At 33.1% G+C, this 19,439-nt stretch overlaps 2 protein-coding genes and 1 long non-coding RNA gene across 3 annotated transcripts; 2 read left to right on the top strand and 1 right to left on the bottom strand.

Annotated features, from left to right (window-relative positions):
- Nucleotides 1–3,667: 3,667 nt before the first annotated feature.
- LOC145042544 (E3 ubiquitin-protein ligase AIRP2-like) lies at nt 3,668–5,981 on the top strand. The gene is made up of 5 exons (XM_078990988.1): nt 3,668–4,009; nt 4,806–4,968; nt 5,074–5,140; nt 5,230–5,455; nt 5,528–5,981. The coding sequence occupies exons 1-5, from the start codon at nt 3,915–3,917 to the stop codon at nt 5,736–5,738; spliced, it is 762 nt and encodes a 253-aa protein (XP_078847114.1). The 5' UTR covers nt 3,668–3,914; the 3' UTR covers nt 5,739–5,981.
- Nucleotides 5,982–6,412: 431 nt separating this feature from the next.
- LOC145042542 (GDSL esterase/lipase At3g48460-like) lies at nt 6,413–8,302 on the bottom strand. Its single transcript, XM_078990987.1, has 2 exons — nt 7,638–8,302; nt 6,413–7,053 (listed from the first exon to the last, which is right to left on the bottom strand). Exons 1-2 carry the CDS (start codon nt 8,250–8,252, stop codon nt 6,541–6,543), a joined length of 1,128 nt encoding a protein of 375 aa, XP_078847113.1. The 5' UTR covers nt 8,253–8,302; the 3' UTR covers nt 6,413–6,540.
- An 8,020-nt stretch (nt 8,303–16,322) lies between these two features.
- On the top strand, nt 16,323–17,832 carry LOC145042541 (uncharacterized). Its single transcript, XR_013680684.1, has 2 exons — nt 16,323–16,704; nt 17,629–17,832. It is a non-coding gene; the product is annotated as an uncharacterized LOC145042541 (long non-coding RNA).
- Nucleotides 17,833–19,439: the final 1,607 nt, after the last annotated feature.

Genomic DNA, 19,439 nt, shown 5'->3' with positions numbered 1-19,439 from the left:
TAATATGACTTCAGTAATAAAACTGACGATTACTATAAATTTACCATCGGTCCTGTTTATGATTGCTTATTTCTTTTTGGGATAATGACCTGAAAGGGTAACGAACTTTCGACTTTTGTCACATTTAGTCACTAAATTTTTTTTTGTTATTTATTTGCCATTAAACTATTGAAACTGTTCACATTTTCCCTTATGACCGGCTGTTACCGGTCATAAGGGTAAAATGTGAACGGTTTCAATAGTTTAGTGACAAATAGATAACGAAAAAAAGTTTAGTGACTAAATGTGAACAAAATCGAAAGTTTGTTTCCCTCTAAAAAGTTCAATGACTAAATGTGAACAAACTTCCTATTGTATTATGTTTTAGCAAAATTATTTATTTTTGTTTAATTGTAGCAACATTTGTTGATGAAGAAATCTATGAAATAAAAAAACAAAATGCAACATCCGGATTTCCAAGTATCATAATTTAAGTATTTTTCTTTTGAGTTAAGAAGAGAGACTCGACGAGTTGACGCCTCAACTCGTCGAGTAAGGTCGCGACTGATGACTCGGATTAATGAATGGACTCGACGAGTCTGCGCTGTTGGCAGAAACCCTAAATCTTTAGGCCCGAGCCATATTTAAAGGCACTTATGGCCTTCAATTACCACTACCTTTCCCATAAGTGAGAACCCTAGCGAGCTTGAGTGTGTAGAGTGAGAGGAAGAGTTATCTTGAGCTTTTTGGTGTGATGGATCTGGACCCTTCTAGGTTCAGAGAGCCGAGAATACGAAGCTTTAGTAGAGTAAACCTTGGGGTTCGAAGTTAGGAAGCCTTTATGGGATTTTTATGGTAGATATAGTTACTTTCATCTTACACATAGATATGAAATATTTTATATAAATTACGTGCTATGTGTGCATATTATTTGAATACTTGGTGTCTATGTTGGATGAACGATTTTATACATGTTTTAAAAGATTTAAACGGTATATTTATTTTATATCTACAAATATGTTGCGGATGAAACATGGGTAGATGAAATAGTTGGTGTGTGATGAAATAAAATGATGAGAGATATGTGATGATAGAAATGTGATGATAATTAGGTATATAGATGATGATGAATATGTGATGTAGGATGAAAGGAGATACCATAACCTTAACCAGCAATGTGGCGATGTAATCATCTACCAGAGTATAGCTGGCGACCACAGACTAGTCTAGACAACACAGTGGAAACACCAGCAGGCCCATAACCTGTAAGTGATGAATTACGAGTTCAGGCGATGTTCTAACTACGTATTCATGCGATGATACTCTAACCCCTTACTATGAATTATGAGTTCAGACGATGTTGTAACTACATATTCATGGGATGTCACAAATTTCGCATGCCAAACCAATGCTCATAATTCACATCAATGAGAATGGTTCATTTTTTTTTTGTAAAACCAAAATTAGATTGGAAATTTTGATTTTTTATTTTGGAAAATGTCAAACCATTGGTTTTGTATTTTGGTTTCGGTTTTTTTGTTTTTTTTTAAATATATTTTTAGGGTTTTTTTTTTATTTTTTTATTTCATAGATTTTTTCATCAACAAATGTTGCTACAATTTAACAAAAATAAATAATTTGCTAAAACATAATACAAGAGGAAGCTTGTTTACATTTAGTCATTGAACTTTTTAGAGGGAAACAAACTTTTGACTTTTGTCACATTTAGTCACTAAACTTTTTTTCGTTATCTATTTGTCATTAAACTATTGAAACTGTTCACATTTTACCCTTATGATAAAATATGAACAGTTTCATTAGTTCAATGGCAAATAGATAACGAATAATTAAATATGACAAAAGTCGAAAGTTCGTTACCCTTTCAAGTCATTATCCCTTTCTTTTTAATAGTTAAAATATGTAACTATTAATAATTTATTAATTCTCTCCAAACGATATAACTTTTTCTTTGAGTTTCTTAAAAAATAGCAGGTTTCTTTACGGGATAATTCCAATCAAAATTTAGTAACTTACCCGTTAGAAAATAAACACAAGAAATCAATCAAACTCATTGTGACTAATAAGTTATTTTATTATTTTTATTTTTTATAGGTTTTCACGTTTGTGGGTTGTAACAAACAAGGTCTTAGGTATTCTCATCGTTGTCACAATTGTTTGACTTGATATATGATTCAATATTTTTTTTTTATTGACGACATCCTTATATACTAAAAATAATGGATGATCACGAGTAACACTTCTTGTATCAAATATTTTTTAGAAAATTAGACTTTATGCAAAATACTTCAAATGCGAATCTTTGATTTGGGAGGTTTAATTTTTGAGACATGTTGTGACAAAAGAAGTGATAAAAGGTGAATCCAATAAAAATTGAAGTAGTTATGAGGCGAGAGGCTATAAAGAACCCATTCGATATTTAGGACCGGTCCAAAACAATACGAAGCCCATAGGAAAATAAAAAAATGAGACATTTTCACAATATATATAACTTTTTTGGGGTAAAGAATGGTAGCACCTCTAAAAATAAAAAAAATAAAAAAAAATATTAGCCATTTTTCAATTAAAATATCTCTTAACTTATTGTCAAAGTCATCCCAATACTAGGATTATAAATATCTAAATGCCTAATAAATTCTTCATTATCGTTCTCAATGGTAGTATTAACCCTTACCAAATATCTTTGTCATGATTTTTCATGATTTTTCTTCTTTTTAAACTCATTCATATGCTCATCTCCATCTCCTGTTAATTTGTGAAAACCATCCTACTTCAATATCCTTCTATCACCCCTTTCCTCTTGAATCGTGTGTTATAATTAATTACTTTCAATGAAGAATGCGATTTTATTGTTGGAATATGAGATTGAATTGATTAGAGGTTTGAATCAATTTTTAGGTTTAAATATGAGTTTGAATTGATTTTACTTTTGAGATTAGTTTTTTTGATAATGGTAGTGGTGATTGGTAGGAAGAGAGGGAAAGGAGGAGAAAAATGAATGAATGGAAGTGGTGGTATAAGGGATGTCGATATTAGTAAAGAGATGGGTGGGGGAGGTGGCTTTTTATTAGAAAGAAAGAAAAAGAAGTTATATGTTTTGCAATATATATATTTTTTAAAATAAACATTTAAAATGATATATATTTTTTTGGAATTATAGTGGCCATAGAAGATGATCTTAAATGATGATGATGTGATAAAATGAAAATGACTAAATACAGATTAGTGTAAAATATGTATAAAGATATGAATTTAATGATATTTATTTAACAACAAATATAAGGTTAATAATATTTTTTGAACATGTCAATCGATTAGAATGGTAATAAATTATATAAAAAAATATTAAATATGTAAAAAGTAAAAGTTTATTTCTAGGATATTTTTCCTTTTTACCGGAAAATAAATAAATAAATAAATCATTCCTGAATAAGGCCAAAAGCAGCTGGTATCCACTTGCTTCATGTTTTACCACCTTTGTGGTGGTTCTGCAACTAAAACTCATCTCGATCATTTTTACCTTTAAAAAAGTAAAACCCACTTAGAATCTTCAATAATCCCCGTACGCCGTACGATTCAATACCATAAGGGTAAAATTGTCATTTCACAATTCACCATTTCTAACCCCCACCTTCCCGTCTTTGATGGAGTCGCTGAACAAAAGCGCAGTCAAAGTTTCATTTTATTTTCAACAACTCTGACCCTCTTCTCAAATCCCCATTAATTTTCCCCACCCATTTCGCCTGTTCAACCCCTGATTTCAAGAAGTTAAAAGTATTTAATCCCGTTATTTGTTTATATCAACTCTCGTGCTGAAAAAAAAAAAAAAAAATTCGCCGATCGTTTTCCCTTTTCCTTGTTTTCGAAGGAAAGGGAGTCTGCGAAGTGCGAGTTGATTCCTTGGGATTAATTAAATTATGGATAACTATTATTATCATCAGCTTGCATCATGTCCTTCTTACAGGGATTCACTGAATGTTCTTGAGGTTGATATACAGTTTGCTAATATGCTGTAAGTCCTCTTCACTCTCACTCTCACTATCTTCTTCTGTGTTATGTTTTTGCAGCTTTTTTCTGGATTAGGGTTGTCTAATGGGATGTGAATATGGGTGTGGTTGGATTTTTTTTCTCACGTATTGCTTATTGGTAAAATTTTGTTAAGAGCTTGTTTGGTGTTTTTGTGGATTGATGGTGCACGATAAAACAATGGGTATCTTTTGGTTCGGAGGTCAAAATTGTTATAATTTTCGTAAAATTTCTTGATTGTTTTACACAAATTGTTGAAACTATAGGGAATTCTTGGTTTATGAAATTGTGGGTGTTTAATTTTTTGGGGATTTATGCCAATTTTGCAATTACAAACTAATGAACGAACGGGTATCAGTTCTTCAATTTGGTAATGCAATTTGAGTCTTTTTTGAGTTTTGGCAATATTATTATTTACATTTGACATAATCAGAGAAACTTATTACTTGTACTTCTTCCTCTGTTTCTATAGTTCAACTTTGCTAATCAAACTGGAGAGATTGAATTATAAAATTAGCATGCGTGTATGTAAATTGCGAAGGGTAAAAGCGAATGCTATCAATTCTGAATTCACTGTTTGACCAAAAGTCAACAACCTTTACATTTTTCAACTTATTTTTGGGGTAGTAGAAGAGAAACAACTAACGACGTGTTTGTCTACATACCTTCAACACCTTTTATTCCCAATCTTCAAAATCCCCAAAACCCTTTTTTACTCTAAATCAACGATCTGACCAAAAGTCAACATCTTTACATGTATTTTTCAATCATTTTACCTACAGGGCAAATTCTATTCCAAGGGATAAAAGTGGAGCGTGTCTTCAAATGGAGTTAGGTTACAGTGACATGGCATACATTTTATCATTTTTACTCCAATGGATCGATTTCCCATGTTCATGTTTCCTTCAAACATGTGTAAATTTCTGTTACGTGGTTGTACACAAGGTTAGTATCGTAAATAACCAAACAACAATGAACAAAATTTCTTTATCATTTCCATCATTCCATGTTTGCAAGTGTCATCATAACATCATTTGGTTTGTGTTTCAGGTCTTGCCAGATGAGAAACCAAAGCTTACTTCACTTGGGAGAAAGGCAACCATTAGAGAGTTCTACGGTATGCAAACAAACATCAAACAAACTATTTTGTTATCGATTTAAAAAATAATAATAATAATAAAAAAAATAACAAAAAGAAAATTTCAGATGTGATATTGCCATCTCTCAAACGTCTACGAACAAATCCATTGGAGATGGAAGAGAATGAAGAGAATATTCAACCTTTTGGAACAAATTCCAGAAAGAAAATACAAAAAAATAACGATGTTGATATGGAAAGAGAAGACGAATGTGGTATATGCTTAGAGCCATGCACCAAAATGGTTTTGCCAAACTGTTGTCATGCAATGTGCATCAATTGCTACCATGATTGGTAAGTTAGTTTTATAACATGTTTCACTTTCACCTTTCTTGTTTTTTAGGCTAAATTTTCAAGATTTTACAGGAACATGAGGTCAGTATCTTGCCCTTTTTGTCGTGGTAGCTTGAAGAGAGTGAACTCGGAGGACTTATGGGTTCTCCCATGTACAGGAGATGTGGTTGACCAAAAAACTTTGTCAAAGGAGGACAAAAAAAGGTTCTATAATTACATTAATAAGCTGCCTAAAGATGTCCCAGATGTTGTGTTCTTGGTATACAATGACTACTTATTTTAATCTGAATTGATAAAATGTGGTTAGCTTTTTCTTGTATATTTGTAATTTTAAAATGGTGTACATTCTTAGTGTAGAACTTAACCATCGTTTCCAATAGAGATTGTGTTCTCTGAAGCTTCCAGTATGTTTTTACTCTTAGTTGCAGGAAATTGTCTTCTTTTGACTTTTGAAAGTCAATCCTAGCAATTTTTAAATCCAAATTAGATGTGAAAACTGCGTTTGGATCCATATTTTTTTTCTTCAGTCTGGTTCTTGTTATATTCTATGAAACATTCAAATTTCATCATGGGATCTAAATATAGTCATATTAATTCTCAAGTTAAAAGCAGTTCTGTTTGACCTCCAAAGTCAAGAACAGACACTTATTCTGAAACGGATGGAACCTCATATCATATATAATGTCTTTAGGTTTTCTTCTTCATGATATAAAAGGAATTCATATGATGTGGTATTTCTCATTCCTTACGTTTGTATTCTATTTGACATGCAACCATCCCAATGAGACAAAATTTGTAATTTTTTTTGGTGAGATAGGAATGGGTTTTTGATCTTGTATGTATAAAAGACCTAAATACCCTCGTTATCATCAAAAATAGCTCTACAGACTGCCTTTAGCATGCATTGTATTGTATTTGGATCGAAATTGATGTGGGTGTGATTAAGACACATTGTCGTTTTTGTTAGTATAAAAGGCGTATATGCCTTGTCCAAGTTTATTCCATGTAATAAACACATATGACTCCTACATATGCTAAGATCATAGACTCAAAACAAAAACACAAAAAGAGGGGTTCGCAATAGTCTAGCCCAAGTAGTTTTTGCTAGTCAATAATGACCCAAAGGGTGGATGAGTTAACCCCTCATTAACATATAAATCAAAAACAGCCTTATACATAGCCTCTGTTAAATGAACCCCATCCCAATTAATATACTTGGAAGGTTCTTGACACGAGCTCGAAGACTGGGACCCACAAGTAACAGACAAATCAAAGTCATATGGTGCACCCTTACCACTCGACCCACAACAAACTTTGTAAAGCTCCGTGAACCCTAATTTGGATGCATTCTTGATGACATTGCGGTACGCGTTCCAGTAATCAGCATAAATAATGATAGCTTCCGGATACTTTTTCTTGAGATCTTGGATTTTGGTTTGGAGAATGGTGTTGTGGTCATAGCTTTGTTTGTTGAGACTACCCACACATCCTATGTCATCACGGTCTGATTCGGGTGCATATGCCATGGATAGGGTTAGGCAACCCGTGGTTGGGAGGCCTTCCACTACCATATATTTTGCACCTTTTTTGAGCAATGCCTGCCAAAAATACATGATTCTTATGCATAATGTTCTTTGTGTTGATATTGTGTATATGGTAAAATTTTGGTAAATAAAAACTTAAAAGTACCTTACTCATATTGATAGTGAAATGTAAGCATGTTGTTATACTTGGTAAAAAATTTATAAGTACAATGTTATTATGTAAAAAAATGCAAATAGGTTATTTTTATAGGTAAAACATAGAGTATATTGCCTACATTAGTAGCGAGAGTAAATTATGTTTTAGTTACCAACAATTTGTCATATAGTATAATTATCTCTAGAAATCCATAATAAATATCTTTTCGTATGATTAATATCAGCAACATATTTTGTTTTGTAGTGCTTACGTTTTCATATCTATAATAACAACATACTTATTATTCATTATACATGTGATAAAAATAAAGTAAAATTGCTATTTTCAGGTAAAAATATAGGTACGTTAAACTTTAAGTTGTTATGATTATGAATAAACAATTGAAGTAGCGTTGTTATTATGAGTCAAAAATAAAAAGAAAGTATATGATCACAAAGTACAATAGATTGTTATTATTTGTGATTTGGCGTATAATAATTACCTCTAGAAATCCATTGACACTGCGAATGGAAAGCTCTTGAATGGTTTTGCTTTGAACAGAAGATCCAACGGTGTACGCGTAATCATTGGCTCCAATCTCACCAACCCAAATCAACGCATCATCAAACACCTCCTTACATTCTCTTGGAGTTGTTTTTGCACTTTTACATTTTTGCCCCTCCAAATCCTTGTTAAACCAAGCAAGTTCAGTTTGTAAGGACTGAGGTTGGATGTCTAGAGTAAGGTTATTTTTGACAAAGAACTCATGCGGTATGGCGGTGGACCCCGCCACAGCATAGTTGACACCAAACGAGGTGTCAGCTTTGCGGTGGCGGTAGGGCGGCAAGTAGGGCAAGGAGAGTGATTCCGCCACAAAGTCAATGACAAGGCGGCCGTCGGAGTAGCGGTTGGTGGGGTGGTGGAAGAATGTCCGGCCATAAGGGAGGTTGGAAACGTAGGTGAAGGCATTAGGGCCGCTAGCGGAAGCGGTGTTTCCGGTGTCGGTGTAGGAGTCACCGAATGCATAGATTTTCTTGAACGGCCGTTGGGTTGGATTGGCAGAGGTGGTGGCAAGGAGGAGGAAGATGGCGGCAAAGGTGGTGGTGAAAGGTGGCATGGTTGATGTGTGACATTTTTTGAGAGTGTCTTTAGTGGGTTTTTATAAACTGAAACTTGTGAAGGAATTAAAGTAGGCTTGTAAATATAGTATTATTATACGTGATAAATTAATAGATTTTGATTTTTAGTTCTTTGTTGTAATGGAAGAAGAGGTGAAGAGTGGGGGGGTAATAAATATTTGTGGGTTAGTTGAGGAAATTCGGTTTTTAATTTTATAAATGCTTTGAATGTTATGGGATGAATCGTATCCTATCACCAACTTTTGCGGTGAATGATTAAATAATTTGTTGGTTATCTTTTATTTTGTGACGAGACGTGGCATATTCTAATTTACGCATTTTATGTGACATTTAAGTTTTACATAAACTAATAAAACTTTCTTTGTTTCAGAAAATGGAAGTGTTGATTTATTAAAAACTGGGTTTGTTGAACTATAAATTGAGTTTCCTAACACAGTTTTTTATTTTTATTTTTGGTTTAAAGAAGTTTGGAAAGAGAAGGTATTTAAGATTGGCGAGAAATGAAAGAAGACTATGAATGAGGGTGTTTTCGTTATGGTTTTATTACTTTTATTAAAAAAAAAAAGACTAAATTACAATATTTATAAAAGACAGGGAATAAGACTTATTAAGGTAATTAACCTTTCGGGTTGTTCACATATAAGTAATTATTTTTTTTTTGTACACAACAAGATAACAAATTTTTTGGAACCGTTCACATATGATCATTAAGACCTGCTATAGCAGGTTATATCCAACTACAGCAGGTCATAATGGTTATATATGAACACTTTCAACAAGTTCGTTTGCTAGATGTGTACAAAAAAAAATAGTTACAATAAATATGAACAAAACCAGAAGTAAGAGTAAATTACACAAATGGTCCCTATGGTTTGGGAGAAATTGTGCATTTCATCCCTAACATATTTTTTTAACTCGGATGGTCTTTACTATTTATTTTTGTTGTGCGCTTAGTCCCTATCTTACTTAAAAAGACTATTGTGCCCTTATTAATTTATTTGTTAATTAATTTTCTTATTTATGTTTTGTTTTTATATGTTTAAAAAAATTAATAGACCTCACATATCTGTATCTCGTCACCGTAAACCTAAAACCACATTTGACAAATTTAATCTGGGTCCCACCGATCACCATCCCATCTCACATCCTCTTCAACCTCTATTTTCTTTCAATCTTTAGAGACATGGAAGTATTCACCATCTTTTTTTTGTCCTTCAACTCTGGCAAACAAACACCATAACCCACTGTCTCTTCACTTTAATAGGTTGTGGTGTTGGTTCGCTGGAGTTGACAGACCGAAAAAGAATGGATGATGAAGACGTCGATATCATTAAAGATGGAAAAGAAATAGAAGTTGAGGATGGTGAGAGATGGGATGGTCAGGAGATACAGATATGTGGTGTCCATTAGTTTTTTAAACGTATAAAAAATACATAAATAAGAAAATTAATTAAAAAAATTAAATTAATAAGGGCACAATAGTCTTTTTACGTAAGACACGGACCAAGCGTAACAAAAATAAACAACATGGATCATCCGAATTCAAAAAATAAGTTAGGGACCAAACGCATAAAATCCCCCAAACCATAGGGACCGTTCGTGTAATTTACTCTTACTTTTGGTTTTGTTCATATTTGGGTAACTATTTTTCTTTTGTACACATCTAGGTAACGAACTTGTTAAAAGTGTTCACATGTAACCATTATGACCTATTGTAGCTGAATGTAACCTGCTATAGCAGGTTATAATGGTCATATGTAAACATTTTCAAAAAATTTGTTACCTAGATGTGTACAAAAAAAAGATAGTTACCTACATGTGAACAAATCGAAAATTTAATTACCTTGATTAGTCTTATGAAACTTTGAACCATAAACAAAAAAGACCGGTTTCGTACTGGTCTCAAACATCAAATTGGTCTAAAACGAGACTAGACTTAATCAAACCGTTCCAAAAAAATGAACTTTTTGAAGACCAGTCTTTTTCAGTTTTTTTTTTCTTTTCTTTTATTAAGTTTAGTATATCATTTTTAATAAAATTTCTATCATTTTAATATATATACAAAACATTTGTTAACGAAAAATATGAAACCAAAATAAAAAATAGAAAATACCAAAAGGATTAAGACGGGATCAAAAAACATAGATACCATCCGGAACTTGTCTAAAAAAAACATGAGTCCTGAGATCAATCCAGGACCACCAATATCAACGTAGTTGCGTTTCGCATTTTTTTTTTCCGAAAAAGGCGAAATAAAAAGGGACGGAGACATTGTTGGGATTTGCATTAACTGAGGAATCTAATCGAAGGATTTGTATTTCAAAGAAAACATCGGGCATTAAAAGTTGAAGATGTTTCACTGGCCCAAATAACACAAGTACTTGAGTAGTTGAGTAGTTATTAATGTAACATGGGCCTCATCACTATTATAAATGGTTAAAACCAATGGACCATATCACTATTATAAATGGTCAAAACCAATTTGTGGTGAAGTTTGTTTCTAAGGCTAAGTAAGAAGCGATGGGAACGATGGAACCTGTGAATTCAAAAGATTCTAGTGAAAATGAATTCGAATGATTCATTGATCGGGATGGCGGAACCGACCAAAAACCAATTCATCTATTCGGAAAAGTTATGAGCTAATGATAGAACTGAAATAGAAATTGAAAGAGTAAATATTCGCCCGCGAACACTTTCTTGGATTGCTAAATTTGGGTCAATTCAATACGATAAAGAGTAAAACAAAAGAAAGATTCGTTTTAACAGCCTAAAATAGATAAATACATATGGGGTACTTTTTTACGCGTAATAGGTGACGTGTAGGGGTATTCACGCGTGAACACCACCCCTTACCGGTTAATGTGACGCGGATTGATGGGTATCACGGACGGTTACACGACTTCTTATTGGCCAAAGCTTTTTTACCATTCTTTTTTGACCGTTTGGTGAATTAAACAAACAAAAAAAAAAGGGAAAATGACATATATGCCCTATTATGTTTATAGGGTTTACCCATTTAGCCATTTAACTTATTTTGTGGCTTTATAAGGGAACGAATTACACTTTGACGGGTCGATTAGGTCCTTTTGAGCAAAATGAAGGGGTCATCCGGTTATCCCTTGTCCACATCAGATGTTTGTTCACCAATTATTCCTTAACCCAGTACTATTCATCTTCTTCGCCCCACTTTTTCCCATTTCTACATTTTCCAACAGAGAGCCTTCTTACTACTGTTCTAATGTTGATCGACAACTTCACGTCTCCTACGCTATTGTTTCTCATGCGGATTGTGAACGCAGATAACCTGGAACACGAGTTTGGTATAATTTCATCCTTTATCGATGATTACCCTTTTGTTTCGTTGGATACGAAGTTTGTCAGTGTCATTTTACGTCCAACAGTTGATAACAACGGTGTCGTCTTCCATCACGTGTTTCTGTGTGTGGGAGGAGAATCCACTAGACTTGTAAGTTGTACCTCATGCATTAGCAGCTTGTACCCCTGCATTTCTTTGACTTGGTGGTAGTGGGGTTATCTTGATTCAACCCACCACTGTTGTTCAATGGTTTTTTTAAATGAAAAACTAGTCTTCTTCAACTTTGTTGCAGTCGTAACCCACCTTCCAAAACACTAATTTATTATTCCTCATGATTCAAATATATGTGTTCATTATCACTCAAACATTACCAATTGCAAAGATTTTGATTTGAGAAGATGTGTGATAGAGCCACAATGTAGAAACTTGGCTTCGTGGATGGAACCTATAAATGTTGGAGAACGGATGATGATGAAGCTACCAACAAAACGACAATGTAACACAATATCCAAACAAAAAATTCAAAACCGAAACCATACCTTTTAACCAATCAAAACCTAAAACCGAGACAGTAAATATATTGAAACCAAAGCCTTATTCCAAAATCAAAACCATCGAATCGAGCAAACCACTTTGTTTCGTCTCTGGTCTCCAGTTGTTGGACAGATCAGGTTAAAAGTATGTGATGCCATTAGTGGGACGTATGACACCGTCTAAAACTCTCTCACATTCACCTTCATGATATGCCCTCCTTTCTTTCAAATTGCGTCCACATTCACCTTCTGGAAAAGGCGTAGATTTTGAGAAGAATTGTGATTACGGGATAGATTCGGCTGCCCAGGAAGTATTAAGAGGAGGTTTATGGTGTATTTGTATATAATAAGAACAAAATGGAAATCAATTTTGAGAAAGTCAAAATGTGATTTTGACTTTTAAATGGAAAATAGCCGATGTGTCCCTGAAACCGGCTACAATAGGTTAGAAGGACTAAAAAGACAGGTTGCTTCTAACCTTATGCCCCTATAAAGACACGAAATTAGTTTAGGGACTTAAAAGGTCAACCCTAGAAAGTTTGTTGGGCATTTATGTCATTTCCCCCCAAAAAAAATCAATATATTTCCTCTACTATATATACACCAACACATAAACACACAAAACACATCTCTCTTTACAAATAATATCTCTCTACTATCTTATTATCTCTCAAAAATATGGAGCAAAATCAAAATACATCTACCACTCCAATAGCCCCAACCACTTCAAATGATTAATATCAAGGTTACATTCAAATGCTAACATCCCCAATCCAACATCAACCTCTATTTACCAACATTTCATTTCAACCAAACTACTTCCAACAACAATTACCACAATCCCAATTCCAATGTTTTCAAAAATTTCGACCCCAACAATTCTAAACACAACCCTTTCAAGTCCCTTGTTCTTAATCCCCAACTATAAACTTGGGCAACGAAGAGGACGACCCGGTCGAAGAAACACAACCATCTAGGCGTAGGAAATCAATAGGAAAAGCTACAAATAGAAGAGGAACGACCTGGATCGAAGAGGAGGAGGAAGCTTTGGCTAAAGCTTGGATTGTTATATCGTGTGACTCGAGGACGCGCAACACGCAAACGGAAACCAGTTTTTGGCTTCGTGTTTTAGATCACTTTCACTCGCTCTTGGGAAGGCAAACAGGTCGAAGGTACGACACGATCAACGGAAAATGGCGTGAACTACGAGCAGTGTGCACCAAGTTTAACGACATATTTGAAAATCTGAAAAATATGCATAAAAGTGGTAGCAACGATTTCAATATTTTATCAACCGCATGCCAACAATTCAAAGTTACCACCGGCGGTAAAACGTTCGGCCACCAAAAAACGTGGGAAATTTGTCGTAAGGGTCCAAAATGGGTCCTTAATCCGGAGACTTCGCATTCGGAATCGATCACCGGCTCCAACAAAAGGTCAAAAACTTCGAAATCTGATGTGGGTTTTGGTGTCGACCTCAATGACGACTTCGATGGGACCGAATGGGAGGATCCACCGGAAGTCCAACTTCGTCGGCCACCGAGAAGGGATAAAGGGAAAAAAACGGTGTCTTCAAGAGGAAAAGCGATTAACGAAGACGTGCTTGCGGACAAAATTGACAAAACTCTAAGTTTTTTACAACAAAAATACGAGTCAACGGAGAATGTTCGGCGCCGGAAACAAGCACTCACCGATCTTCAAATTTTAAACATGAAGCCGCAACCAGATATCGACCCGGAAAATTTAGCCGCGTTTCTAAAAATCCAAAAAGAAGTTCGAGAAAAGCATGGATTTTAGGTTTTAACGTTTTTAATATTTATATTTAATTTCTATGTTTTTTAGTTATTTAGGTTTTAAGTTTTATTTTTTATGGTTATTCGGAATCTAGATTTGAAATTTTATGTTTTATGTTTTTATGTAACGTGAAATATCTAATTATGTTATTAATTTAGTTTTTTTTTTATATTTTAATCTAAATATATAAAAAAACATATATATATATATATATATATATATATATATATATATATATATATATATATATATATATATATATATATATAGTGATAACCATTTTAAAGGCTAGTGAATGTGTGGTGAACATGTAGTGGAGGTGATGTGGCGAATACGTGGCATCACTTTTCTAGTAAACACATTGTGATCATACCCATGGCCTAAAATCTGTTATAAACCAAAGCACATATGAAGTCTCAACGAATCTTAATTTTCTTCATCTTTCATAAATTGACTTTGAGATACAGTGCAACAGTTTAACACATGAATGGTAAGCTTGGTGGAGAATGTGGCTTCATCAACCAATCGAAGTTGCTTGCCTTCAACTTTCTCTGGGTATTCATCAAATACTCTCTAGTAAGGCTGTAAACGAACTGAACGTTCGGCGAACCGTTCGTGAACTGTTCGGCAGGATGTTCGTTTATTTAATAAATGAACGAACATGAACAAAAATTATCGTTCGTTTAGTTAAATGAACGGACATGAACAATGGTCTCGTTCGTTCATTTATGTTCGTGAACGTTCGTTTATGATGTTCATTTATGTTCGTTCGTTTAAGTTTATTTATATTCATCTATATTCAATTGTTTTTTTTTATTATATTGCTATATTATATGTTCATTTATGTTCATATAAGTTCAATTGTGTTTTTTTTATCTTTGTTCGTTTATGTTTGTTCGTTTATGTTCGTTTAGCATGTTCACGAACATAAATGAACGAACATGAACAAAGTAATTTGTTAAACGAACGAACATGAACAAGAAAATCTCGTTCGTTTATCCGTTCGTGTTCGTTTGTTGTTCGGCTAACTTAAACGAACGAACATGAACAAGACCTTGTTCGTGTTCGTTTGGTTCGTTTACAGCCCTACTCTCTAGAATTACCAAGCTCCAATCGGTTGTGAGATAAAGGGAAGAGGATAATGAGTCTAATCATGGCCGAATGAGATGATATTGTAAAGTTTTGGGATGAAGATAGTTGATTTGAATACTATAATTATAATAATAATAATAATAATAATAATAATAATAATAATAATAATGGAGTATTAAAAAAATGATAGTATAGTTACTTTCATGCCATGTCAGCACCATTTTCTGTAAATTATAAAAAAATAAGTAAATTAGTTATTTCTTTTATCTCGTATTGATGGGGAAGAAACCTTGTGTGAGCTTATAAGTCTTATTTCTCTCTTTTTCATGATGGACATTCAAACTTCAAAGGCTTTAATGGATTAAAAAATGAGTCAAGCTCACACGTACAACGGTTTTGGGGAGCTGGTGAACTTTATTTTTTCCGAGCTCGAGTCGAGTCGAGTGGGTTGGACTGACCTGGTCAACATTGACCAGGTGTTTTGCTATTGTTTTAACAAATGTGATTTATCCATAATTTATAACATGTTTACATATGAACTAAATTTATATAAATTTACATGGTTAGTTCAAATGTGAAGCAAATTTGTGAATCTGTATCGATATAATTAGCAACGTCCAAAAGTTGTAAAACCATTATATTTCGAAAGCTGAAATGTTGAAATTGTCTGTATATAATATATTTTTCTCAATATATACAAGTGATGAGAAATGGTTTTCTCGTTATCAACTTCTTTTTGAGGAATAAATTTAAGAATGACAAAAGTCATGGAAACCAATATCTTTATTAAACAAATTCTGACGATATCAACTTTTAATACCCAATAATTTATGTTTTTGTTAATAGCGTTGTACACTAAATATTATGTTTTAAAAGAAAAAAAAAATGGTTTGCAATATTTTTTGTAAACACCAATCATAAGTTGTAAGTGTTCATAATCATTAATCTACAATATGGTTTACACATGAAAGCTAACATTATTAAACAAATTCTGACAATATCAAACTTAATACCCCCAATAGGCCAATATAAACACAACTGCTATCTTGTCTTTCAAACTAAAATAAAAATATTACAATTATATTTTTTAATTGTTATCAGCAAAAATCATATTAATAAATCGCAACAAACAAAAAACGAAAATATTACCGAATTAGTAGGATGGATGAAAGTATTTTGATAGGGACTAAAGTAAAATATTTAGAAACATTAGTGGTTAGACTGGAAATACTAATAGTGAAAGGGGGCAATTGAGGCTAGGCCTCCCGTTCAAATTTTATATTTTATATTTTTTCTTTTTTCTTCCAGCCGTCGCTCAACATCCCTACCCTCCGCCGCCGCCGCCGCCGATAACCAACACTCCCAAATCCCAATTCCCAAACCTCCTTCGAATCGATCTCAGCTCACTAGAAATTTCCATCCTTGTTCCATCTGTTCCATATCCCATAACCATCAAATTGTCATCCAATACGAAAATTTTCAATCAAATCCATCGTTTGTCAAACGGACTTATTTACAGATTGAATTTGAATCATCAAATCAAATGGCGTTAACAAACTTGATATTGACGGTGGCAGGAGTCAGTGCTGTGATTTTATTGATGAGGAGCGATGTAAAACAATCTGCTTCTATTTTCAAACGCAACGTTCGTCAAATTCGCCACTGGCTCGAAGAAGAATCCGCTTCTGCAGCTAAGTATGTTCTATTACCACACACACACACACACTCACTTGGTTTCATGCTTGATTATGAACTCCTGTGTAGACCTTTTGCTGTATACTTTATCTACTATGCAACAAGGATATCATTCAAAGTTAGTGTAGAATGAACCTATGATTCTCAATTTAGGGCTCATAAGTCATAATCAAATACTTAGGTAATCTTCATAAAAGGATATCGCAGAGGAAATAGTACACAATGAAATAGCAATAATCATTGTCAAGTTTTAATGTTTCTGATCGCAGATTCAACTATATTAGACTGTGTTTTAGGGCATTTTTCACTACAACTCATGATCAATTGTCATGTCTCTAATAACTTCAGCATTTGTAATTGCATTTAGCACCATTTTTGCACAAGTTTATTGTTATCCTTGAACAATAACACCGTGAGTCTGCCTCATCATTCTCAGCTATCAAAATAGTATCTTTGCATAACTCATGAATCATAGCTGAAAAATCACTTTCTCATCAGCAAAATTAGCACTTTTAACTTCCAGATTGTGTAATTTGAAAGCATTGTTTGCTTTTATATGAAATCAAGGAGGTCAATGATAAACCCTTTTATCATAAAAAATTAGTTTGAGTAAACCTTTTTTGAAATTGGTTGCTTCTTTTATTCTTTTTTATCTAGCCTTTGTAATTGGCCCAATCATGTTCTTAAATGGACAATTTTTTGTTGTTCACATGTTCCAACTTTGAGAAATTATGCTGAGATTATATATTCATCCTCAATGCCTCACATTTGATGGTCATACTTGCTAGATTTATACAGTATACAGTTGAGCTAACTTGTGTTAGAGTTTGAAATGTTAACTCAAAAAGAAATGGGCAAAAGTAACCCGACCCATTTTGGATCATACTAAAAATTACCAATTTTGTATATGTTTTGGTGTTATAGGGAAATGGAGAAGGCAAAACCCAAGGAATTACCTAAGAAAGATACCCCCAAGAGTGATTAGAGATGAATGATATCAAATGATGGTATTGGTATTAAGAAAGTATGACCCACCTAATAAAATTAGAATGATTTTCTTGTATTAAGAAAGTTTTTTAGCTAAATTTGTGGAAGTGAAGCATTTTAATCCCAATTTCATTTCTTGAAGGTTGTTATCAATCAATCATATTTATATTATTTGCCTTCATAAACAGCTTTACATATATTTTTGCATGTGTTTGTGGCTATATCTATAAAAAGAATGTCTTTTTGCTTGTTAATTTGCTTGTATTGGAAAAATAAAAAACTCTCAAGAAAAACCGATAATGGAATGCAATGACGTTTTCACAAATATGATCGAAATTTAAGTTGCCATAATCTTAAAGCGGAATGATCTCATCATAATGTTACACTAATTTTTATGTCAACTAAATCCTAAACCCTAATTTAGATCAAGATAGAGAGTATTATGTACTATAATGTAAGATTAAAATGAAAAATAATAAAAATAATGATATAAAAGTTACAATTTTTTTTTTAATAAGAAGCTCTATTAAACAAAAGATATCATCCGGAAGGAGTTACATCTCATAAATCATAAATGGGCTTGTGAGGGGAAGAGAAAGGCATTGCTTTGCTAACACTTTCTTGATTATTGATATTGGAGTCATCACAATGATTATGATATTATTTTGCTGTAGCTTTTATTTTATTACACTTAATTAGGAGGATATTTAATTTAACAAACACGGGAATAAATAGAATTGAATTCCATCCAAACTCATGAAGGAATGAACAAAATCTATAAATGAGGGAACCTTGTCCTTCACACTCCAATGAAATTGAGCTCCATCCAAACACCCTATGGAATGGGTATGGGAATTCCGCCGGAATCCACAAACCAAACTCCTCCTTATAGGTGATCAATATTCATTTATTGAAATGCAACATTTTCTAAAATGTCTATATTATTCTATTCTGTGAAGCGTAAGTTATTTATTGCATGAATGAAACTATAAACTATTGTGCATTTATTCATAATTTGATATATTGATTAGATATGTGTTATCTGGGTATGGGAATTTGTGTACATCTTCCCTACATCTGTAGCAAAATTTTGACTCTTACACCCACTTGATTTAATTTCGAGAAGACAATCTAATTCTTCACCTTCATGTTTTGGTGCACTGATAATTTTTAATCCACTCACACAGTTTTTATTTTTATTTTTTTATGGCTATTGACAAGGTTTGAACATGGTTGGTTCGGACCTTAAATTGTTGAATCATTAAATTGTTGTGGTGAATGATAAAATGATAATTTTACCATTGTGTATTGTTTTTTTTGTTGAATTCAATGTTTTTATTTTATAAAATAATTGAACTAACTTCTTGAATAATTATAAAAAAATACTAAAACCATAAAAATCCAAATCAAACATAATTTTTTGAAATCTACGGAAACATACAAAGTGAAAGTACCTTGGTGTGATTAGCAACTCTATTAGAAAAAGAAAAGTGATTAGGGAAATCGATTCAATATTAAATAGAAGTCAAACTTGCAATTGAACTGTTGATGATCGATCTATATTCTTTCTCCATCATTACGTTAAACACGTAAATTGAAGGAATGATCTTTACATCAATGGCTTGGGTTGACTTTTGCAATCCTAAAAAGAGGTATTTTCATTGACTTCGAAATTGGATTGATCATGGAAACTTGATTCGTTCTTGATTCCTTGTATTCATGGAAACTTCAAAGTTGGCCATTTCTTC

The sequence above is a fragment of the Lactuca saligna genome, chromosome 4 (genome assembly GCF_052625555.1).
Source record: "Lactuca saligna cultivar CGN05327 chromosome 4, ASM5262555v1, whole genome shotgun sequence".
NCBI classification, from domain to species: Eukaryota; Viridiplantae; Streptophyta; class Magnoliopsida; order Asterales; family Asteraceae; genus Lactuca; species Lactuca saligna.
This window is presented reverse-complemented; position numbering and strand designations above follow the sequence as displayed.